This window comes from Babylonia areolata, chromosome 24, assembly GCF_041734735.1.
Source record: "Babylonia areolata isolate BAREFJ2019XMU chromosome 24, ASM4173473v1, whole genome shotgun sequence".
Classification (NCBI taxonomy): domain Eukaryota; kingdom Metazoa; phylum Mollusca; class Gastropoda; order Neogastropoda; family Buccinidae; genus Babylonia; species Babylonia areolata.
The window spans coordinates 36372929-36398085 of record NC_134899.1 but is presented as its reverse complement, the minus strand read 5'-3'; the positions used below and the strand labels follow the sequence as shown (position 1 = coordinate 36398085).

Here is a 25157-nt window from a genome sequence, read left to right as displayed (position 1 = left end):
TGAAGAGTTGAATGTTACAAAGAATATCACAATTCTGACGACGGAAGCTGAAGGTTGGGTCATTCAGACACCCACTGGACATCCGAGGGGTCTGTGTAGAGGAGAACTGAAGAGAGGACTGGCCGTACTGAGTGAGTTAAACTTGAGCCTCTCAAAGTTACGCCGTGTTGCCGCACTGGTCAGCTTTAACGAGCAGCTGATGCCTTTAAAACTGTCAAGCTGTTCAGGGCTGTGGTCTTGGTCCGTGGAGGGTGGCGTGGTAACCACTGAAGGGCGCCGGTTGAAATCCTGGTTGACTGTCTAGCTGTTACTGCTATCGGTGCTGTGAATTTATATGCGTCAAATGAATGCATGTTCTACGTGACGTCACACCTCTGGCTGAAAACGCACTTTGATGTAGCCAGGGTATTTGTTGGGGGGGAAAAGGGTTCCCAAGATCACTTTGTCCTGCAGTGCTGGCTGGAAAGCCCTGATGTTGTTACACAGAAACGCACACACACACACACACACACACACACACGCACGCACGACACACACACACACACCGCCGTGTGGATGAGCCTGGGGTATAGGAGGTGCAGGGTAATGTGTGTGTGTGTGTGTGTGTGTGTGCTGGAGCTCACAAAGTGTACGTTTATATGTGTTTGACTGTGCTTTCATATCTGTGAAACTGCATGTTTGGTGCATATCTGTTATGCATGTGTGGGTGTATGTGTGAGTGTGTCTTCATGTTTTACATTTATTTGCTTATTTATCATCATTGTTGTCTTATTTATTTATTTATTTTTATTATCATTATCATTACTACTACCTTTTTTTATATTATAATTATTTATTTATTTATTTATTTTTTTATTTTATTTTATTTTATTTATGTAAGCTTATCTATTATTTATTCACCTTTTTTTTTCCTCAAGGCCTGACTAACCGCGTTGGGTTACGCTGCTGGTCAGGCGTCTGCTTGGCAGATGTGGTGTAACGTATATGGATTTGTCCGAACGCAGTGACGCCTCCTTGAGCTACTGAAACTGAAACTGAAACATAATTATTGGCTCGGTGTTGCATCATCTTCACTCCCGCACAAACACAAAGTGCTGATATTGACCAATCACGTTGCCCCATGCATTATATGTCAATGGTGGCGCTTCCACGGCAAAACAGCCTTGTCTGCTAGAGTGTGCAATCGTCAAGGAAACCTTTGTCGTCTACCTTACAGTAAGACCGGTAAGTAAAACAACGAATCATGAAGCTATTTTTGGAATCTGTTATGAGAGTCAGTGTGACTGAAGGTGAATGTGTAGATCGGGGAATCGTCATTTTCACTGTGCACAAAGCAGACTCTACATTTGGAAATGGAAGAACACGTGGTTGTAAATGCCCGCCGATCGACTTTGTTTCCTGTCAGCCATTTGCTAATATGGATTGTCTGCTGATCACTGAGACACATTTATATGGCAACACTCGAACCAAATAGATTTGTTTTAATTCCCAAATAGGCCTGTTAATTGTAGATCGAAGGAGCGTATGGTTAAGTTAAATGTTGATGACACATCTCGCATGGCGGCAATCTCCGTCTATTTTTAGGGTTAAGAAAAAAATTCTCGTTTTGAGGGGTAGAAATTCGGTCAAAAATTCATTTACTTAAATTTCTGATTCTAAAATCGAACCTTTAACTGTCGGCCGGCAAACCGGTTCTGTTCCACCGGCAACTCGGCGTGCCGGCCGGTAGTTGTGCTGAACAAAACAAAAGCTCAGTCTAGTCATGATGATGCAATAGAACCCATGGGCGTAATACAATCGCTTTAAAAAAAAAAAAAAAAATAAAAAAAAGAAAAAAAAAAAAGAAGACTGCATTCGTCGTCACCATAAGCAACATCCATATGTACAATAACGAAATTCAGGGTGGGAAAGACACCACAAAATGTTTGTTTATCATTGTGCCAGGGTAACCCAGGAAACTAAAAAAACAAACAAACAAAGTTGACTCAAAGGCCTATTTTTCTGGTTGGCTGTTAACACTAGATTATAGCCCTTGAGGTGAAATGAATGTTTTTTTCAGTACAGTTCCACAGACCCTTGCAGGTTGTTTTGTATGACATTGGGTGTTGGTCAGGTCTCTTTCCTCAGGCACATAGACCTGCAAGTCACATACTGACATAGACAGACAGACAGACACACTCACACACACACACACACACACAGACACAGACACACACACAGACACACACACACACACTCGCACACCAGTCTGACCCTTTTTGCTAGTCGTTTTCACATCCTGTCCTGACAAACTAATCAGCTATCAAGATCACATTCCCAGTGAGAGTCCAGTGAAAATATGGGAAAACTAGATACCAGATCACTCCTTTAACATATATATATATATATTTATTTATTGAGAATAGATACAGTATAGATAAAATACTTCAAATCTGTGTGTCTGTCAGTCTCTGTCTCTCTCTGTGTTTTGGTTGATTCATGATTGTTATGAAAACACAGTACTGGTATTTTGTGTCACTGTCACTACAGTGTCAGTTGTTCACTTTGGGATAGATGTAATTATAACATTTGTATCACTCTTTTGTCACAACAGATTTCTGTAAGTGAAATTTCAGACTGCTCTTCCCATGGAGAGCATGTTGCTACATTGAGAGGGCTACCCTCCTTTTTTTTTTCCTGGCTGCAAGTGAATTGGGTATTCTGTTAGAGTAATTTTCTACAGAATTTTGCCAGGGAGAACCTGTTTGTTGACATTGGTTCTTTCACGTGTGTTAAGTGCATGTTGCACACCGGACCTGGGTTTATCATTTCATCCACAGACTAGCGTCAGGGCCACCACTCAAGGTCAAGCAGAGGGGGAGAAAATACTAGTGGATGTGGGATTTGAACCACTAGTACTAGGCAGACATGTTACAACAAGGCCAGCACTCGACACACTCACAGTCACACACTCAAACCATGACAAATAACAGTGTGGTTGTTGCAGCAGTGAAAAGATTCTCATCCATCTGCAGCCATGGGCAAGGGAACGGTAGGCGCTAGTGTCAACATCACCAAGGACCAGGATCAAACCGTCAGGCTGAAGAAGCAGATCACACTGTTCCAAGGGGTGGCGATCATTGTTGGCATCATCATTGGCTCTGGCATATTTGTCTCCCCTGTGGGCATCCTCATCCATGTCAAGTCAGTGGGCATGTCTCTCATCATGTGGGGCCTGTGCGGACTGTACAACACCCTGTGTGCTATATGCTACGCTGAACTGGGCGCATCCATTCCACAGTCTGGAGGAGAGTATGTGTACATCAAGCGGGCGTTTGGAGATTATCCAGCATTTTTATGCTTGTGGATCAACTTCATGTTGATCTGCCCTGTGGGCTTGGCTGCGCTCAGTCTGATTGCCTCTCTCTACATCCTCCAACCTATCTTTCCCGACTGTCTGGTGCCGCCTCTGGCAGAGAGGTTCATTGCTGTTTGCATTGTGGGTAAGTGGTAAAATTGAGAAGAAAATGCTGGTTCTGAACGAGTAGTAATTTACAGTGTGGAAGCAATTAAAATAGAACAAAGGATCGGTTACATCATGACTAATTTAATGTACAATTTTCTGTATTATAGGGTACACTGCATGTGAGAATTTACTTAACGGTGAACTGTAATTTACATGAGTTAACTGAGAAGAGTTTACAGAAAATGAAGGAAACGTAATTACTAAAATAGATTTAATCTGTGGCATGATGTTTGATCAGTTTAGCAACCACTGTTTGATTTACCATCGTAAAATTCAGTATTATGCCTGTTAATTGTTATTATACATAGTTATATATCTATACACTGCAGATTTTGAGATGTGATACGTAAGTTTACTTTGATAGGTCAGTTTGTACAAGCAATGGGCTGAAGAAGATATAAGCTGACATGTGATATGATATAACAGTAAAAAATCTATTTAATATCTTGTACACCTCAAAAGCTGTCATAAATTCTTTGGGAGTACTTATTTTGTTTATTTGTTACCACCTGTCACTCAAATCTGAGTGAGGGTGGGGTCACTCCATGGCATCAGATGTGTATAATGAGTAAGGATGGACTGAAACAGTGTTTGAACGCTTTCTAATCTGTACCAGTAAGATATGTTATTTAAACCATTAGTTTTACTGTAGAGCTCACCATCTTGGCATTGTGTTGATGGTCAAACTGGAGTCAAATTTAAGCGAGACCCACAAATTGGCAACCATTAGAATAGTAATGCTGTAATATATCAATATGTCTTGGTATTCTAAAAAGATGAATAAAAAAGAATACATAATTTGTTTGTGTATTGATCAGAATAGGATGTTTCTCCAGTCACTGAGCCAACGTCCTTTTTTTTTCTTTTTTTTTTTTTTTTTTTTTTTTTTTTTTATACTTAAGTTACTGTAATTACTGGTAATAATGGATGATAAGAGATTTCAAGCTAGTATTTTTCAGGTTTTTGGTATTGAGCCTGATATTTTGCAGACATGTTGAGGAACTTGTTCATAATATTATTATTCCAAATACATTTTTATGTTGTTTCTGTAATTTGAAAAAGAAAAAAAAGAAAAAAAAATTTGTGATCATGTGTGATATACTTAAAGTATTGGTTTTGAATCTTCCAACAGGTCTAATTGTGATGGCTAATTGTCGGAATGTGAAGCTCGTCACAAGGTTACAAATCTTCATCACCTCCTCCAAGCTCATTGCTCTTGCCATCGTCATCATTATTGGATTTGTCTACCTTGGACGAGGTAAGCATACTTTCAAAATTTTTTTAATTTAAGAACTAAAGAAGAAAAAAGAATCTAAGGAACAGGACATATTTTATAATGAAATGAGATCAGCATGGTCTCTCATGTCTTGGCAAACACACACACATACACACACACACACACATTCACGCGCGCATGCACACACGCACGCACACACACACACACACACACACACACACACACACACACACACACACACACACACACACTCTATCTCTCTGTCTCTCTCTCTCTCTCACACATACACACTCACACACACACATACATAAACATGGAAGATCAAGATGTTTCTGTTTTTCTCTCTTTCCTTTAAAAAAAAAAAAAAAAAAATGTTGTTATTTCTGTCAGTTTTGAATTATGTCAGTCTGTCTTTCACGGATTTGAATACAGTGTTTTTTTTTATCATGGCTGATCTTTTTTCCTTGCAGGAAACATAGAATCGTTTGAGAACGCTTTTACAGATTCTGACTTCAGTGGGGGTGCCATTGCACTGTCATTCTACTCTGGATTTTGGGCATACAGTGGATGGTGGGTGTTTGGAATTAAACTGATACTGAATTTTAAAGGATAGATGATTAGGAAAGAAGGCCAGTGTGTATTTGTGTGCATGTGTGTGTGTGTGTGCAGAGATCAGGTTGGGTTCAATAGACAATAGGTCATATGACCGGAAGAAAATAAAATCAATAGGTCATTTTGAAAATCAATAGGTCAAATATCACCCGTCCCGGGCTTTTTCAAACTGTAATAATGCACAAATGAAAGGAAAATGTAATACATTGGCCATTCTGGTCATTCATTGACTAGAAAAAAAAGAAGTTAAGAATGTCATTGATTTCTGACAAGAAAATGCAATGTTCTGGTCTTCTGCGTTGACTAGAAAACATATACGACTGGCTCATTTACTGCTGTCAGGCGATTATGCCTTGCGGGAAGATGACGCAAGGACAACCCTTGGTTTTGCAGCCTTCCATGCACCGAGGGCATCTTCGGAACTGCACTCGGTTAATGCAAAAGTGGGAACGCCAATTCTTCTCGCCGAAGCTCGCGAAAGGCAGCGATAAAGATTCGTTTCGGATTTTGTTTCGTCACGGATCCGTATTTTAATCAACCAGTTTATAGTCATTTCCTGTAGGAGCAGACGACAAAGCGGTCGCAATCGTTAAAGAGAGAGAGAGAGAGAGAGATGGTTACTTTGGTTGACCGACTGGTCATAAAAACAATAAGTCATGTGACCTGGCAACTTGAAAAACAATAGGTCATTTCAAAATTAAATGCGTCAATGACCGATGACCGATGTCGAACCTGATCCCTGTGTGTGTGTGTGTGTGTGTGTGTGTGTGTGTGTGTGAATGTTTGCGTGCATGAGACTGAGAGAAAGAGAGAGTCAAAGATTTAATATTGAACAGCAACAGTATATGTATCAATTATGAATACCAACACTGTCATTCTACCTTTTGCCAGTGTGTATGTATTTGTCAAGAAAAAAATTGTAGTGTGCGGTTTGATTTTCTTGATTATCCCTATGATGTTGCATACTTATCTGTTATCAATAATATTGATAGCAGTGTTTAAAAAAAAGATTGTGTATTTTATGTATATAAGTATAGTATTTATTAAACCTTACTGCTCCTGAATGTGTTAAAAATGTATGTTGTGAAATACCATTATAATATATGAATTCAGAATGCAGAAGGAAAAAAGGGTATATGGTAGTAGCATGACAAAATGTATGCGTACTCTCCAGAAATAATGTCTTCAAGTGGTATAAAACACTTGCAACTCATGACGTATCTTTCTTTTTTTTCTTTCTTTCTCCCTATTCTTTTTTTTATTGTTATTATTATTTTTTTTACAGGAGTTACTTGAACTTCTTGACAGAGGAGCTTGTGGAACCTCACAAGTGAGTCGAAATTTTAGTTCACATATTTTGTAGATTTACTGATATAGTTTTATGTATATATTTTTTGTATATATAGATTTTTTATGCGTGATATAATTCATAGTCATTTTTACTATGTATATGAGGCTTCTGTCATTTTTAGTGCTTTTGAATAAGGATTCTATTGTTAATGCTGTGTACAGAAAGCTTTTGTCATGTTCACCATGTATATGACTTCAGTCTCTTTCAGTGTGTAATAAATATAAGGCATCTGTCATTTACAAAATGTATACTGCTACAAGGCTTCTGTCATTGTCAGTATTTATATGAGACTTTTTATCATTTTCAGCATGTAATGAATGTAGGGTTTCTGTCATTTCCATTATGTATAGGTTTCTACGATTTTCACCATGTATATGAGAAATCTGTCAGTTTCAGTGCGTCATGAATATTAGGCCTATGTCATTTACATTATGTATACAAGGATTCTGTCCCGTTCAGTATGTACACATGGCTTCGGTCATGTTCTTTGTGTGTTTGAAACTTCTGCTAGTTTCAGTGAGTACTGGAGGAATGCAAGGCTCTGTTGTTTGCATTATGTATAGTGTACAAGGTTTCTGCCAAGTTCTCTGTGTACACAAGGCTTCTGTCATGTTTACTATATGTGATAATAGTCATTCGGATGAGACGATAAACCGACGTCCCGTGTGCAGCACGCACTTAGCGCACGTGAAAGAACCCACGGCAACAAAAGGGTTGTTCCTGGCAAAATTCTGTAGAAAATCCACGTCAATAGGAAAAACAAATAAAATTGCATGCAGGAAAAATACAAAAAAGAATGGGTGGCGCTGTAGTATAGCGAGGCGTTCTCCATGGGGAGAGCACCTCGAATTTCACACAGAGAAATCTGTTGTGATAAAAAGAAATACAAAATGCAAAATACAAATAATGATAGTAATAATGATAATGGATATTTATAAGCGCTTTACATTTCGTTCCCCTCTCCCCCCCCCCCATCCCCCCCCCTCCCCCCCCCCCCCCCCACACACACATACGGAAGCACATGTCAGAACACACTCACGCAACTAAACACAGTCATTGAAAACCCACCCACCCATGGCGCCCTGTAGAAAACGCATCCTTGCAACAGGCACTCAGGTACAGTAAAATGGTGAAAGGATGTATGTTGAAAGGCTTTGTGACTGAACAGGAACCTTCCCCGAGCCATCATGATTTCCATGGGTCTGGTGATCATCGTGTACCTGGTGGCTAACGTGGCCTACCTGGGGGTTCTGACTCCTCAGCAGATGACACATTCTACTGCAGTCGCTGTTGTGAGTGCCCTGTTGTTTTCCCCAGTTTGTGTGTGTGTAATCTGTTGATGCCGGACAGTACATATTTACTTTTTTTTTTTCGCAACTTCTGGTATAGGTTCTCAAGGCCTGACCAAAGTCTGTTGGTTCTAAGTGTAGGTTTGGCATCTGTTTACGGCCTGTTCACCTTTTGATTAGTTCAGATTTTTTTGTTTTTGTTTTTTTGTTCAGACACCACCTTGAATCTGAAGCTGTATCTGCTTGTATGTGTATATGAGGTGTGTTGTACATGCATGTGTTTGTGTTTCACAATTTTTGTTTTGATATAGAATTCTGTTTATATATATGTATTGTATACAATTTACCATACGACAAGGAAACAACAAAATGATACTGAGTTATCCACATGGTGAGACAGTTATCCACATGGTGAGACTATCAATCATTCTCAGAAGCAAAGTTGTATATGTAAACATCAGTAATAAATGTCAGTGTATTGCTGTATTCTTGTTTTACTAACTCAAACACTTGTGAACATGTGTGCATCCTCACACACACACATTTGCATACACAACATATACACACTCATTCATGCACATATAACACATGAACACACATACACATGCGAAACTCACACACAACATGCAAACTGACACACAAACAGCTACCCCCAACCACCCCCACTCACAAACGTACCCACACAACATCATCCTTAGATATTTTTTTCTATGTAAAACAGGTTATTTGAAAAAATGGGTTCTTTATTACCAGTACTATACTTGATTACTAGTCATTACCATATTACCTGTTCCTTGATTTCTATTTCCGCAGACATTCGCAGAGCACACGATGGGAGCTGCCCACTGGTTGATGCCCATTCTTATCGGCATCTCCGTGTTGGGCACCATCAACGGCACCATTCTTTCCATGTCTCGGTGAGTCCTGCTTATTCTTCTTCCCTGTCTGGTGGTTCTGTTGATAATAATAATCATAATGATAATACCAATACTACTACTAATAATGTGCATTTATAAAGGGCTTTCTCTGCCAGTCAAAGTGCATTTAACAATACATGTGGCATGAAAAGGTACAGGAACATAAATTATTACAAATCGTTAAATATAAGTGTCTGTGTCAGGTGAGAGGTGTGTGTTTGATGTGAGTGATGTTAGACTGCTTATTTTAAAGCAGTCTAACATCACTCACATCAAACACACATCTCTTGCACCTCACACACACATACAGACATGTATGCATACATGTATGCACGCACGCACACACACTGTTCATCTTCCATACCTTGCAGTTCTGTCTGTTCATTCAGTAGTTTGCTGCTCTCTCAGTTAGCTATGAAGGCTGTATGTGAAGTTTAGAAAGAAAAGAAAAATGCTGTTCATGTGCCTTTTGGTTGCGAAAGTGTGGAAGCTCCCAAATGGTCCTTAATTTTTTTAAAATTCTAACTCTGTGGTAATGTTAGAGCTACAGTAAGAATGAGGTTATTCAGGTTTTTTTCTTCTGATGTACAGATTGTTTTTCATCGGAGCTCAGAACAATCACATGCCGCTGTTCATGTCAATGGTGCAGTACAAGTTCATGACACCAGCCACATCTCTCTTTGTCATTGTGAGTTTGACTGCCATTGTGCCTTGGTGCTCTCTCTGTCTCTCCGTCTCTCTGTCGTTCTGTCTGTCTGCCTGTCCGTCTCTGTCTTTCTTTCTCTCTGTCTCTGTTGTGATTTTTTTTGTTTGTTATAATAAATAATATATATCTCTTGTGTGGTTTGTATTATTGTTATTGTTATTATTATTATTATTATGAGAAGTACAAGAAACAGTAGTATTAGAATTATCATTGTTATTATTATCATTATCAATATTATTTTAGATAAGATGTTTTATTCTGCTGCATGTCATTGGTTAGCTGTTCTGAACATGTTGAACTCTTTGGATTCTATCACTGGATGTAAATGGTTAATTGCTAATAATTCTGATGCTAATGCACTGCCAGTGTCATATAATTCAAAGTCAAGTTTAGAGTCTTGCAATAGAGAGCAACAAGAAATCATTTTCTTTCAATACAGATGAGAGATACCAGAGAGATCCCAGATGGTATGTGTTGGAATTCTGACACACACTTTCCCTAAAATGTGGAATCTCATTTCTGTGTGTGTTTCCAGCTTTCTTGGACATAATATTTTCCTTTTTTCTCCATGGGCAAACCAGTGACAGGCTATCGCTGCACAAGATCTTCTCACCCATCTAACAGTCAGCATGTGCAGTTCATACTTTTTGAAACGTGTCACTCAAGTTTAATCTTTCATGTGTCTTGTTCCATGTTTGTGGGTTGCTACTCCTATGTTCACTTTTATTACATGGTTTAAGTTTTATGTGTATGACTGTTTTTACCCCACTGTGATGGCACAGTGCTGTGTTTAGCTTTTAACAGTTGTTATTCAAAGAAATAACATAGCATAAGCACAGAAACACAAAAGGAACGAAAAGGGCATCAAGCATGGCTTATCTGATTCAGCCCTACCCAGTAAGAAACATGTAAGCACAAAACTTATGCGGACAAGTTAAATGAACCAAAGTAAATATAATCACGTTGACAAGTATCAGGCAAATCATTATATGAAGAGAGACAAAGTTACAAAGATATTGTGTTTTCACTCCTGTGAACAGAGGATATGTTCATGTTTCCATAATCCACTGAAGGCTTTCATGGATTAAGGAATCTGTAACTGGTGTATTTGATCTTCTGCATGTAAATACACACAGATCACTGGCAGGTTGACACATACGATGACCTGTGAAATTGGAAAATAACGTTTTCCACCCATAAGTCACCAGGCATGTACACCAGGATTGAACACAGGACACACAGATTGAAAATCCAATGCTCTACCCACGTGACTATCATTCCTGTCAGCTTTCTTGTGTGATATATATGTGTGTGTTGATCATGTGTGTGTGTGTGTGTGTGTGTGTGTACTTCGTCATTGACACATTCTATTTGCCTTGCTTATAAATCTTCAATTTTTGCACCCTGTGTTGTTAATTTTTGAAACCATTTTTTCCATGATTGATGTCGAATGATACAACTCTGAGCCCCTGTGCTAGGAAGATAAAATAATTATGAATTTATGTTGTTATTGATATTATTGTGTAGAATAATTTGGAATATCCATTGCTATTTTATAGAATAATTAGGATTATCCTTTATTATTATGCCATTACCTTCCACTTCAGTTCAAAGTGGATGCTGGTTTTGTTTCAGTTGGCACTGGTGCTGTGCTTCCAGTCATCAGGAGACATCTGGTACCTGATTGAGATGGAAGGCTTCGGTTTTGCCACCATTCTGACCATGGTCTTTGCTGGACAGGTCTACCTGCGATACAAGGAACCCAACTTGGATCGGCCCATCAAGGTAACCTTCTTCACCTGAGCATGTGGGCTGCAACTCCAATGTTCACTTGTACTAGCACTTTCAGCTTTAATGTGTATGACTGCTTTTATCCTGCCATGTAGGCAGCCATTCTCTGTTTTTTGGGAGTTGTGCATGCTGGGTATGTTCTTGAAGGCTGACAAGGATATTTGGATCTTTTATGAGCGCATTTTATCTTTTGCGTGCGTACACACACTTCTAGCAGGTCTGCACGTCTGTTGACCTTGGACATCTGTAAAAAAAAATCCCCACCCATTACCCACCAGTTGCCTTGACTGGGATTCGAACTTGGGATCCTCGTATTAAATGTCCAGTGCTTCAAGTTCAACCAGTCGAGTTGTCGTGCCAAATTTCACAGTAAATTGTTTCTGTTCTCGTTAGCTCCTTCTTGTAATCTGGCCTTAGCTGTCTTGTATGGCCACCCATATAAGGCAAGGTATTTTGAATATCCTATTCTGGTATTAAAGTCATGGTCGTCACTGCAGATCATACGCAGTGTAGTGTTTATTCCCTGAATGAAGCCTTTAAGAGACGGCTGGTGAGTGGCAGCTGTTAGGTGGAAGGTAGGAATGTCATGTTTACTGTAAACATCTGTGGTAATTTTCCCATCTTTTAGTAGGAGTGACGCATCTGGGTATTTTGCTGACTGACCATGGGTCACAGTCCGTATTATATATGAGGGTTGTAGGGACTGCAAACAGTTACTGAAGGGTTCACCATCCTTGTTATCTAAAAGAATTGTAAAACCATCGTCCCTGAATCTAGGCCAGTAGAGAAATCTGCATGTCAATGACACAGATACATACATGAGCTGTATGTATTAAATATACACATACTAGTATCAGCTTAGTATGTGTATATTTTTATTTATTTATTGAGATATCTTGCTATAGCGTATATTCTTGAAGCTCTATGCGCTTCACAATAGCACTAAAAAACTCACTCAAACATTTCCACACAAACATATGCATATAATTTGAAATATAGGTAAGAGAGAACAATTAAAAGAGATCATGTCATTGAATAAATCAAGAAATGCATCAGATATGAAAAGATAAAATAATGAACAAAAATGTAGATAATTGAAAGAAGCACGCAAGCACGCTTGCACATACATAATACATACATACAAAACAAACAATGCACACACACATACACACACACACACACACACACATACACGCTTGTATGTACACACGCACGCACACATGCATGCATCGACAAACGCACGCATACCCAGACACACTACTCACGCACTCATGCAATGTGTTACCTTGGATTGTAGTGCATAGTTATTTTTGCTAACTTGTAACTGTGTGATAGTGTTATGAAAATGTTGCTAGTACCTGGGATTGTATTGCATGGTTGTTGTTGCTAAGCTCTAATTGTGTGATTGTGTCATGATGATGTTGCTAGTACCTAGGATTGTAATGCATGGTGGTTGTTGCTGAGCTCTAATTGTGTGATTGTGTCATGATGATGTTGCTAGTACCTAGGATTGTAATGCATGGTTGTTGCTGAGCTCTAATTGTGTGATTGTGTCATGATGATGTTGCTAGTACCTAGGATTGTAATGCATGATTGTTGTTGCTAAGATCTAATTGTGTGATTGTGTCATGATGATGTTGCTAGTACCTAGGATTGTAATGCATGGTTGTTGTTGCTGAGCTCTAATTGTGTGATAGTGTCATGATGATGTTGCTAGTACCTAGGATTGTATTGCATGGTGGTTGTTGCTGAGCTCTAATAGTGTGATTGTGTCATGATGATGTTGCTATTACCTAGGATTGTATTGCATGGTTGTTGTTGCAGAGCTCTAATTGTGTGATTGTGTCATGATGATGTTGCTAGTACCTAGGATTGTATTGCATGGTTGTTGTTGAGCTCTAATTGTGTGATTGTGTCATGACGATGTTGCTAGTACCTAGGATTGTATTGCATGGTTGTTGTTGCTAAGATCTAATTGTGTGATTGTGTATTGATGATGTTGCTACTACCTAGGATTGTAATGCATGGTTGTTGTTGCTGAGCTCTAATTGTGTGATTGTGTCATGATGATGTTGCTAGTACCTAGGATTGTAATGCATGGTTGTTGCTGAGCTCTAATTGTGTGATTGTGTCATGATGATGTTGCTAGTACCTAGGATTGTAATGCATGGTTGTTGCTGAGCTCTAATTGTGTGATTGTGTCATGATGATGTTGCTAGTACCTAGGATTGTATTGCATGGTTGTTGTTGCTGAGCTCTAATTGTGTGATTGTGTCATGATGATGTTGCTAGTACCTAGGATTGTATTGCATGATTGTTGTTGCTAAGATCTAATTGTGTGATTGTGTCATGACGATGTTGCTAGTACCTAGGATTGTAATGCATGGTTGTTCTTGCTAAGCTCTAATTGTGTGATTGTGTATTGATGATGTTGCTAGTACCTAGGATTGTATTGCATAGTTGTTGTTGCTAAGCTCTAATTGTGTGATTGTGTATTGATGATGTTGCTAGTACCTAGGATTGTAATGCATGGTTGTTGTTGCTAAGCTCTAATTGTGTGATTGTGTATTGATGATGTTGCAGGTGCCAATTGTTTTACCCATCATACTGTGTGTGGTCAGCTTGGCCATCGTGGTTTTGACTTTTTACCAAAAGGTCAGCGAATCTCTCACAGCGCTCATGATACTGGCAGGAGGCACTGTTCTCTATCTCTTCGGCAATCGATGGCAAAACAAGCCTAGAACTATACAGACAAAGATTGGTGAGTGTGTGTTTGTGTGTATGTGTGTATGTGTCAGTGTCTGTGCCTGTGTGTCTGTGCATATGTGTGTTTGCTGTGTATGTATGTATGTATTTGTTGAGTATGTGGATGTGTGAGATCATGCCTTTATGTACATGTGTTTGTGTCAGTAGCCATTCAGATCTGTGTGAGTGTGTCTTTATCTGTGTGAATGTGTCATAAGTGGACTTCCAGTGTTCATGACCTTTGTAACTTTTAGTATACAGGCATATATTCCATTTTTGGGTTGGTTTTATAACACAACACCTTTTCCAACCCACCACTAACAATGTTCGTTTGGTTTATTTTGCAGATGCTGTCAATCTGTTCCTTCAAAAGCTGTTCCTGGTGGTTCCACAGGATAATGCTGATGAATTAGACTGGGAGTAGACTTGACTGTGGATGGGTAGACTTGACTGGATGGATAGACTTGACTATGGAAAGGTAGACTTGACTGTGGATGGTTCGACTTGACTGGATAGGTGGACTTGACTATGGAAAGGTAGACTTGACTGTGAATGGGTAGACTTGACTGGATATGTAGACGTGACCGGATAGGTGGACTTGACTATGGAAAGGTAGACTTGACTGTGGAAGGGTAGACTTGACTGACTGGTAGACTTGACTATGGAAAGGTAGACTTGACTGTGGATGGGTAGACTTGACTGTGGATGTGTAGACGTGACCGGATAGGTGGACTTGACTGTGGAAAGGTAGACTTGACTGGATGGATAGTCTTGACTGGATAGGTAGACTTGACTGTGGATGTGTAGACGTGATTGTGGATAGGTAGATTTGACTGTGGATATGGGGTCCTTTTCAGATGACATTTGGTTAAGGGAAGTTTTTATGTGACTGTGGGTTGAGGGAAACTTTTCAAAACAGCAGTGGGTGAAAGGAGCTTTTCAGATGACTATGGGTTGAGGGAAGCTTTTCAAAACAGCTATGGGTGAAAGGAGCTCTTGAAACAACTGTGGATTGAGGGAAGCTTTTCAAAACGGCAGTGGGTGAAAGGAGCCTTTTCAGACGGCTGTGGACAGAGGGAAGCTTTTCAAAACAACAGTGGGTGAAAGGAGTTTTCCAAATGACTGCTCCCCTGTTGACATCTTGCCATTGGTCTACTTTCAGTGCTGTGTTTTACATCTCTTCATTCTGTTGGAATGGTGCACACTGTACATGGGTGGTGCTGACACTGCAAGCTGCATTTCATCCTGAGTGGTTGGGAGGTGTTTGTTTTCTGATTGACTTGAAAGTGATTAAAAAAAAAAACATTTTAAAAAAAGAAAGGGAGAGAGAGAGAGATAAATTTGTTGGATGGTGAAACTGTCGCTTCTGTTTTGGTTCGTCTTTATAAAGAAAAGAATGTAAAAAAGAGAAAAAGATGTAAAATGAATCTGTTGCTACGGTTTCAGTAAGTCTTTGATTAAAACAAAAATGTGAATGAAAGAAAACTTTTGGGCTGTGAAACAATCACTTCTGTTTTTGGGTAGGTCTTTGAAAAAAAAAAGAAAAAAAAGAGAAGAAAATAAGAAAGTGTACAGTGAAATTGTTGCTTCTGTTTCAGAAGGTCTTTGAAATGGTTTTGTGAGTTAGAATTGTTCCTTGTGTAAATAGTGACACAGTCGATGAACATGTTTGTGAATGTTAACAGTTTCTTGTGGTTACTCTGGCTGTTCAGAATTCTCTGTGGGAATGATCTCATCGACCCAGTTGCTTGATGTACAGCAAGTGGATTTTAGAGTCAGAGGAAGCCGCTGTAAAAAAGAAAAAAAAGATCTTTTTCTTTGTGCTCTCTTGTTAAGTTTCGGATTTTACCAGTGCTGTATAAGTGTGCATCTACGTTTGTGCATAACGTGGTTGTTGTCAGCCTGCAGTTGTGGAACGACAAAGGTTTGTCTGCTTTGTGCTGCCTGGTACAGATATTGCACTCAATCATAAATATCGTAATCATGCCTGTAGATATCATCCTGGTCATTGGTATTGCTTTTATTGTTTTATTTTATTATTATTATTATTTTTTTAATTATACTTCTTCATCTTCTGTTATGAATGGGAGGAGCAGCTGTCACAGTGATGGAAATAATAGTAAGTAAGGAGAGTCAAAGTCAAAGAGTCAAAGAGATTTGACTGCAACAGTGTTGAAAAAAACCAAAACAGGAATGGTATCATGGAAAGAATGGGTAAATGTTATCAGGCTGACAGATTCTGTATTGACGTGGTATGGTAGAGTGACATGCAGATATTCACATAGGTACAAACACACACACTGAGACATACACTGAGAGACAATGCACTCATGCACAACACACTCATGCACACAGACTCACAACACACTCGTTTGCATTCACACACACACACACACACACACACCCTGACGTACACATTCACACACACGCACACACACACACATACACACACACCCTGACGCACACATTCACACACACACACACACACCCTGACGTACACATTCACACACACGCACACACACACACACACACACACACACCCTGACGCACACATTCACACACACGCACACACACACACTTTTGCTACGACGTGGCAAGAATTGTTTTTTTCTATACCTCAGTAGCAAGCAGGCATGGAACATCTTAAGAACTGTATTTTATCCAACCGTCCGTCTGACATTCTTGTCTGCAAGTCTGACAACTGCTGCCATCCTCCCTCACCCTTGTCCCTCCATGTGTTTCACAATGGACAAGCACAAAGAATCTCAAGCTTCATGCAACAGGCAGTCACTAGTCATTCAGTCAAAATGTGCTCACGAGTGTGACAAACCGGAAAATTCCATATATATTGGAATTCCACAGCTTTTTCTTTTTACTGTCTGACCATCCGCAAATGTACGTCTCCACCATGGATGAATCAGTTGTCACTGTATGATTTTTGTTTGTTTTTGTTTTGTTTTTTGTCATTCACTCATTTCACCTTCAGATTAAACACTGCTTGGATGCTAGTGTGCATGTTCGTGGTCCTGTATCCAAACAGTGCTGGGGGCACCGGATCTCAGTCCTTGGAACCATTTTTTTGTCCGTTCAATTATTGTTAAAGAGAAGGCACACTGCTCTTCATAAGCTTCAGTGACAAAGTTCTGGCATACGCCGCATAGTTTAAACATTTTCAAGCACTTGTTTTGCAAGTTTTGTTTATGATCATTGCTAGAAGGTTGAGTTTCACAACTCGGCAAGTATCTTTTCCGAGATGTATACTGTGGTTTTGATCCTTACAGTGATATTTAGAAGTGGAACAAGTGTTGCAAACATTGACAGATGAAGCAATATCTGAATGATACATGCAAACAGTCAGTCTTTTAGTTTTTAAATCATCTAAAAATTGTTGCTAAAATTTCCCATGCAGGGAAGGTTGCATAAGCTAGAAATCCCAACAGTATTGAAAGGGTTACAGTGCTTTTTATTGTGATTGTAGTGCTGTCTGTCGCAAACAGTGGACAGTGAAATCAGACATTCAGTGTCCAGATTGCATTGTGCAGCTGAAAACTCTTCCCCTTCCACAAAGTCTTTTGAGAAAAACTTGTTTAATTACACATACTTAACCGTGACCCACTAGTGCAGGCTCCGGCAGGGGTCTGATTCCTGTCCTGTGCAAACTACTACCCGCCCATGCGGAGAAAACGAAAGTAGCTACGGCAGATAACCTCCCGAAGTAGGTTACCCCCCCTTTGCACCCCTGACTAGCGCCCTCTGATTTGAATGTTTCATTTCTCCTCCCAGAGACCTGAAACCAGAAGGGTGTGACAGGCATTCTCACACTGTTGTTTACAGAATGTGTATTATCCTTGTTGATATTATATTAATTTAAACAAAGAAAAAAAAGTGATTGTGGAATTAAAATCCACAAAAGCTCCTATTATCCATGTTGATATTACATTAATTTAAACAAAGGAAAAAAAGTGATTGTGGAATTAAAATCCACAAAAGCTCTATTTTTGATTTAAATTGAAAATCTGCATCCACTGTGCCTGTCTTGCTCTTGTGCAAAGTGATCAAAGGTGACTTCTGATTCATGTTGTGGGGAATGGTCACAAATGTCTGTCTCAGGTCAACAGGATTTCCATTCTTTTTTTAATTTTTTTTTCTTTTTTTAAGACTGGATGTAAGAGTGATTCGAGAAATGAGGAATGATGACAGTGCAGTTGAACCAGTGTGTATTTAAGTGTGTGACCAGTGTGTATTTTGAAGCAGATTGTGTATTTGGACTTGTGTCAGTTTTTGTGTGTTTTTTTATCTTTCTTTTTTTTGTGTGTATGCCCATTGGTGTGTTGTGTATTTGGGTGTGTTTAATTGCATTATATACATGTGTTTGTGTGTGTGCATGCATGCATATTCACTGATATGTGTGCACTGTCTTTGTATATTTTGAGTGGCTTAAGTGTGCTGAGATAGTGTGTTTTGAGACTTTTCCCTCAACCATTGGAGCCCAGTGGTGTGCTTGATGATGCTGCTTAGGTACACACAAAGTGCATGTACTCATTGAATATTTGTAAGTTATTGCTGTGAATCTAAGAATGCCATGAAATAAATAACATAATTTTCAGTCTATAAGGTGCTACTGTATTTGAGGGGTACCTCGTGAAGATTTGTGGAAAAAAAAGGTTCCTTGTGTACTGCCGATGTTGGCACTGCTACAGATGAACCCAGGTGTGGCTGTGTATGAAGCACTCTGAATGAGTGATGTGTGAATAATGCCACTGAAGCGGTGCAGATGGTGGGCAGAAAAAAGAAAAGAAAAAGAAAATGCTAGAATAAAGCACATTTTATGCATTAGGGAATTCAGGCACAGTCAGGTTATGAATGAGTGACCAGGCGAAACTCAAAAGTGATATTAACTTACATTGGAGCTTGCACACAATGTCAGAATGAAACGGGCAAACTTTCAATTGGGTAGTGTTCAGAAGAATATAAAACAAAGAAATAAATCAGATTTATCACTAATATCAGGGAGAAGCCCAAGAAATCTGAACTGAGTCAGTGAGAAGAGTTACCAGGTCTCCTCCGACATGTCGGCATTCAAGGTGAAAGTCGCAGCGCTGTCTTCAGGTTCTACCCAAGGTCTGAAGTGTGTCATCTGCTTCGTTGTTTGCATCTTCCTTGATGATGCCCGCGTTTGTGAAACTGTTATTGTCAGTGCTTGACAGAACTTCGAGATCGGTCACCTTCATTTTAAGCACAGAATCGTAGGGTGGGCTTTTTTTCTTTTCAGCTAATTTTATCCAACGACATGGCATGTTCATGTATTAGATGCAAGGGTCAGAGTCATGGAAAAACAATGTTCCCTTGTTGAAAATTACAGTAAATTGATCAGACACATCTAAGTTTGTAGATACTTGAACAACCCCTAGTAGTTTCTTTTTTCCCCTGAAGAACAAACACTTTACATGATAGATTTGATGATTCCTTGTCAAAATTAAAAAAACAACAAAATAAAACCGTTTTTATTGACTTTGTCAGCAAAAATACTTTCATGACAGTATTAGCACAAAGTATTATACATTGAATATGCACAATATAAAATCATTCTTCTGACTATCATAAGTAGTGGTTTTACATATGATTTTGTTTTCAGTTCATATGTTGCATCCATCTTCAGGCATCGTTTTACTGTCATGGTTTTGGTACTTGTAATGCAATGCCATTTGCTAGTGTATACAATGTATGTAGTATCATGATTGTTATATTTAAATTCATTTTGAATCAGAATCTCATGACTTAACTCTTTTTGTGTCAGCGTCGCCAAAATGGTACTGCATCAGTGTTGTGTTTTTGTGACAACCTTTCTGATGTGTCTAGAAGACAGCTGTTTATTGTGGGAAGCTTCCACTCTTACTGTCTTGTTCACTGAATTTTTGTGACCAATCCTGTGGACATATTTGTAAGACTGACAGTTCTTTACTCTGGGAACTTTATTTCCTGTTACTGTCTTGTTCTTCTGTGTTTTTTGTGATGAACAACTTGGACATATCTGTAGGACTGACAGTGGGAATTGTTTTCCGGGTAAATATCTTGTTATTCTGTGTGTTGCCAATGACTTGGACACATCTGTAAGACATATAGTAGTTTACTGAGGAAATTTCCTTCCGTTTGTATCTTGCTTATCTTTGTTTTTGTGACCAATCTTTTGGACATATCTGTGAGACGGATAGTTCTTCACCGTGGGCACTATATTTACCCTGTCAGTCTTGTTCATCTTGTGTTTTTGTGACCAACCCATTCAAGACATCTGTAAGACTGACAGCTATTTTCTGTTGGAACTTTTCCCTATGTATGTCTTGTTCATAGATCACTGCACATAATATGTATTCCTGGATTCATAGCTCTGCAATGGTCCTTGTGGTAACGTGAACTTTGAGCATTGCTTGATCCATGAATTGTTGCCTTTGTGAATATTATATATAGCATAAACACAGAATCATCGTTGTAAGTGCTGTTTGCTGTCTGTTGTAGAACAATGCATACTCAAAAATGAAAGTGGATTGCATACAGCCTTCAGGGTAACAGTGATTCCATGAAATGAGTGGTTCTGGTAAAGTACCTCCATTTTTGGTTATGACCAAGCACAGTCTAGACCTTTGATGTGACATATATATATATATATATTTTTTTTTTAGCATACAGGAATTCATTACACTTCCATTTTATTTGCAGGGTCTTTGTCCAAGACTCTGCTGAAAGAAGGTTTTGGTATTGTTTGTGTCTGTGGTAATGTATTCTCTTCCCACAGAAGTTGCTTTGTTATATTGATGTGGTAATCGAGCCGGTGTTACATTATGCAAACAACTCCTGACATAACATTCTCTTTCTTTCACAGCAGAAGGGATCATTCCTTCTCAAGGCTGTCTCGACATGTTTGGAGGCGATCAGTGCAGTGGGTTTTTTTTTAAAATTTTTTTTACGTGGTCTGATTATGGTCTGTGAAGGGGCCTATGGTTTATTGGGCACTGTCGTACAACAGTGGTGCAGAGTGATGCAGGCTTTACGCTAATGACTGGTACAGATGTACTGCCCCATGGTCACAGTGGCAAGGTGTGAGTGAGAAGCAGCAGAGAAATCTAGACAAAATTGACTGTCGTCACTGATACTTTGTTCATTTTACAATATTGTAGTCTGGATTGTTTTTGTATCAAGGCTTTACTTTTTGTACTGCAGTCCTTACATGATGCAGTCCTTACATGATGGAAATCTGTCCCTACACACACACACATTATATGATGGAAATCTGTCCCTACACACACACACACACACACACACACACACACACACATTATATGATGGAAATCTGTCACTGTATATGAAGGAAATCTATCCTATTGTTTGATATGATGGAAATCATTCATCATATGATGGAAATCTGTCACTGTATATGAAGGAAATTTGTCCTTTTGTTTGATATGATGGAAATCATACAATATATGATGGAAATCAGTCACTGTATATGAAGGAAATCTGTTATTTGATATGATGGAAATCATACATTATATGATGGAAATCAGTCACTGTATATGAAGGAAATCTGTTGTTTGATATGATGGAAATCATATATGATGGAAATCAGTCACTGTATATGAAGGAAGTCTCTCCTTTTGTTTGATATGATGGAAATCATACATTATATGATGGAAATCAGTCACTGTATATGAAGGAAATCTGTTGTTTGATATGATGGAAATCATACATTATATGATGGAAATCAGTCACTGTATATGAAGGAAATCTCTCCTTTTGTTTGATATGATGGAAATCATACATTATATGATGGAAATAGTCACTGTATGTGAAGGAAATCTGTCCTATTGTTTGATATGATGGAAATCAGTCATTATATGATGGAAATCAGTCACTGTATATGAAGGAAATCTGTTATTTGATATGATGGAAATCATACATTATATGATGGAAATCAGTCACTGTATATGAAGGAAATCTGTTGTTTGATATGATGGAAATCATACATTATATGATGGAAATCAGTCACTGTATGTGAAGGAAATCTGTCCTATTGTTTGATATGATGGAAATCAGTCATTATATGATGGAAATCTCCTTTTCAGAACTGCAGGTATCACGGAAAACTACTCCTTTTTTTTTTTTGCATACAGATTTCATGAAAACTTAAGGACCATTTTGACGTCTGTGTAGAAAAGTGAAGGCTCCTTAAAGTTTTGTGAAGTCTGTATAATGAAAAAAAAAAACTTATGGAAAACTGTTGTCCTACAAAATAGACCAAAACTGAATGTGCATTGTACCACTGAGCAACACGAATCAATTGGAGTTGCCTCAGGAAGACCTAGAGTTTCTTATTGCATGACAGTGCCCAATAGTTGATTGGCCTCTTCAGTGATGTTTTGTATTTGCCGGTGGTTTTCACTGAGAACAGATGTCAAAATGTGTTCTTGCTGTTGGCGATTTTCACTGAGATCAGTCTGTTTCTAATGTGCGTTTTTGCTACTGAAGCCTGTATGTTTTACTCGACTGTGAAATCCCAGAGGTGGCTACGTTGGTTAGCTGGGTTATTTACAACATTTCATTCCTACTTTTGCCATCTATTCTTTTTTTTTTCTTTTTTTTTTTCATGAGTGAAATGGGTGCATTTTTTGATCTCACACTCTGCTGTTGATTGTCGACATTGAGCTTGAAGTCTACTGAGCAGTGGATATCCCAGAAAAAGGAGAAATTATATATTGAGTACCAGAATGTCATTTTCATCTGATTGTGTCACCAGTGTTCATTTACAGCCCGTACAGAGAGGGGGCAGGGCAGATTGGAGAGTGTATGAGAGAGACAGGGGGTGGGTGGTTGGGGAGACAGAGAGAGAGAGAGAGAGAGAGAGAGGGGGGAGACTGAGAGAGAGAGGGAGGGGGTGGGTGGGGGGGGGGGGAGACAGACACAGAGATATATAGTTACACCACTTAACTGTATCAAGTTGAGTTCAGTTTAAAAATGTTTAACTGGATCAGATTAAAAAGATTTAAACTGGATCAGATCGATAATATTTAAATGTCATATTGATATGTTCCATTGACCTACACCCTCTTACACACACACACACACACACACACACGCACACACACCATTGCTAGTGGCTGATTTAATATTGGGGCATTCTCTAAAGATGACCAGAAACATGTTAAAAGAAACAAATCCAGCTGCCTCTTTGATTCTCATCTGACGTTATTCCTGAAGTACCATAACTCAGTGATGATCAGCTGTACACATGTACCTTTATAAGTTTTGTTGAAAACATATCGGTGGCTATAAATGTTGTTGTCCTGCTAGTGTACCTTTTGTTACTGTTGTCATATTGTTCTACATTTTGATCTGACCCAGAATACTTAATTTTTTACAGATGTGTATCTGTCATTACAGAGCAAAAACCAGGGTGTTCTCTCTTTCTGAACATTGTGTGTCGTATGTTCAGAAATAAGGATTTTGTCTTATCTCTCCTCTTTACTGCCTCTCTTATCTCCCCTGTCTCCCATATTGCTTTGTGTGCTTTTGTAGTTTTATAGTGGTGTATTATGATTTATTATTATTATTAAAAAAAAAAAGAAGAAGTTTGTTTATTAACTTTTATGCATTGTATATGAGGCCAAAGAACTAACGAACACTTCTTTTTGTCTTATTGTAAAATATAACTTTATTGGAAAGCAAATTTTATATCATGAGTTTTCTGGATGAAAAAATATGATGGTGTTAGTACATATCAGGAAGGCCTTCCTGCTCTCTGTATTTATTTTCTGAATCTCTGATCAAGGACTATTATGATTCACCTTTTCGTGCTTACATTTATACATTGATCACAGTGATACATCATGGTTTAGTTTTGCTTCTGGTGCTTTTACAAGTGTCACCAGGCACTATACTTTTTACCTTTTCCTTGTTTTTGTAAATATAATATATTCTCATTGTTATTTTCATGTTTAGTCTTCAAAGATGCTTGTTCTTTGGTGTTTTTTTTTCTTTTGACCCGTCAAAAGATATTACAGAGCCATATTTTACATGTAATTGGAGATGAGAATCTGACATCAGGTTGAAAGAAAACAATGCACTGGTTATATGGATTTGATGGGTTTTTGTTTTGTTTTTTTTGTTTTTTGTTTTTGATCTTGTGTGTGTGTTGGTAAATGAACTGGAATGTTTATGAATTTAAAACAAAATTTGAATGTTTTTGAATTTTAAACTAAGTTCAGGCAAACTTTGCCTTTTACCTTCCTCCAGGGGAATTGTGTCGATACAGTTAAAAACATTTGACCTGTATGAAAGAATGACAGTTACAAACAGTTGACTTGTATGGAAGAATGACATTTGTATATGTTTATTGATTATATGAAAGAATAAAATGTAAATGTTATATAGAGAATGAATATTTTGTTTGGAAACGACTGTTTTGCCTGACTCCTGTTATGTCTGCACTTTTTACTGCCGTTATGATAAGTTATGGGGTGGAGTTTACCTTTATTATTATTTTTTTTTTGTGTTTGGATAGATTGAAAACCCAGTTCCTGTTTTGCTTGCGCTTGGATCGTATTTATTACTGCATTTTAATTTTTTTTCTCCATGTATTTATAATTTAGATTTCACATTTCAAGCTTACTTTGCTTATACACATTCAAATTCTATCATTTTAGCTTACTTTGCATTACTTTGCTTACTTTGCTGCTATAGCCCATGACGTCATTTGAGCATGCACATTTCCTTGTACTTGCATGACTGCATTTGATGCCTGAATTGTCTGTTGCAATTCCATTTGACTTTAGAGGTGTTGGTAACCGCTTCTTTGTCTGCCTGTGTTGTTCCAGTTTGCCTGCCCCGTAAAGTCATTTGGAACAAGAATTGCCCATATATGAAAGCATGATCTACCCCATATATCAACACACTGCCAACCGTAAAGTCATTTGGAACAAGAATTGCCCATATATGAAAGCATGATCTACCCCA

The 25157-nt window shown here is 38.5% G+C and overlaps 1 protein-coding gene across 2 annotated transcripts; it reads left to right on the top strand.

Moving 5' to 3' along the window:
* The first annotated feature begins 1127 nt into the window (after nt 1-1127).
* On the top strand, nt 1128-25157 carry LOC143298717 (large neutral amino acids transporter small subunit 1-like). 2 transcript variants are annotated; one of them, XM_076611626.1, is made up of 11 exons: nt 1128-1224; nt 2987-3482; nt 4638-4763; nt 5213-5312; nt 6640-6684; nt 7874-7997; nt 8808-8911; nt 9503-9599; nt 11253-11402; nt 13992-14169; nt 14501-25157. In XM_076611626.1, exons 2-11 carry the CDS (start codon nt 3017-3019, stop codon nt 14575-14577), a joined length of 1467 nt encoding a protein of 488 aa, XP_076467741.1. In that variant the 5' UTR covers nt 1128-1224; nt 2987-3016; the 3' UTR covers nt 14578-25157. The 2 variants fall into 2 exon arrangements, with proteins under 2 accessions (XP_076467741.1, XP_076467742.1); XM_076611627.1 differs by having other exon boundaries at nt 1131-1224; nt 2990-3482.

What these genes read in the sequence shown, in the direction of transcription:
- LOC143298717 (XM_076611626.1), top strand. Translation starts at nt 3,017, where the DNA reads ATGGGCAAGGGAACGGTAGGCGCTAGTGTCAACATCACCAAGGACCAG. An exon ending in ATTTGTCTACCTTGGACGAG is followed by an intron (nt 4,764 to 5,212) that starts GTAAGCATACTT and finishes TTTTCCTTGCAG; the next exon opens with GAAACATAGAATCGTTTGAG. An exon ending in ACTTGGATCGGCCCATCAAG is followed by an intron (nt 11,403 to 13,991) that starts GTAACCTTCTTC and finishes ATGATGTTGCAG; the next exon opens with GTGCCAATTGTTTTACCCAT.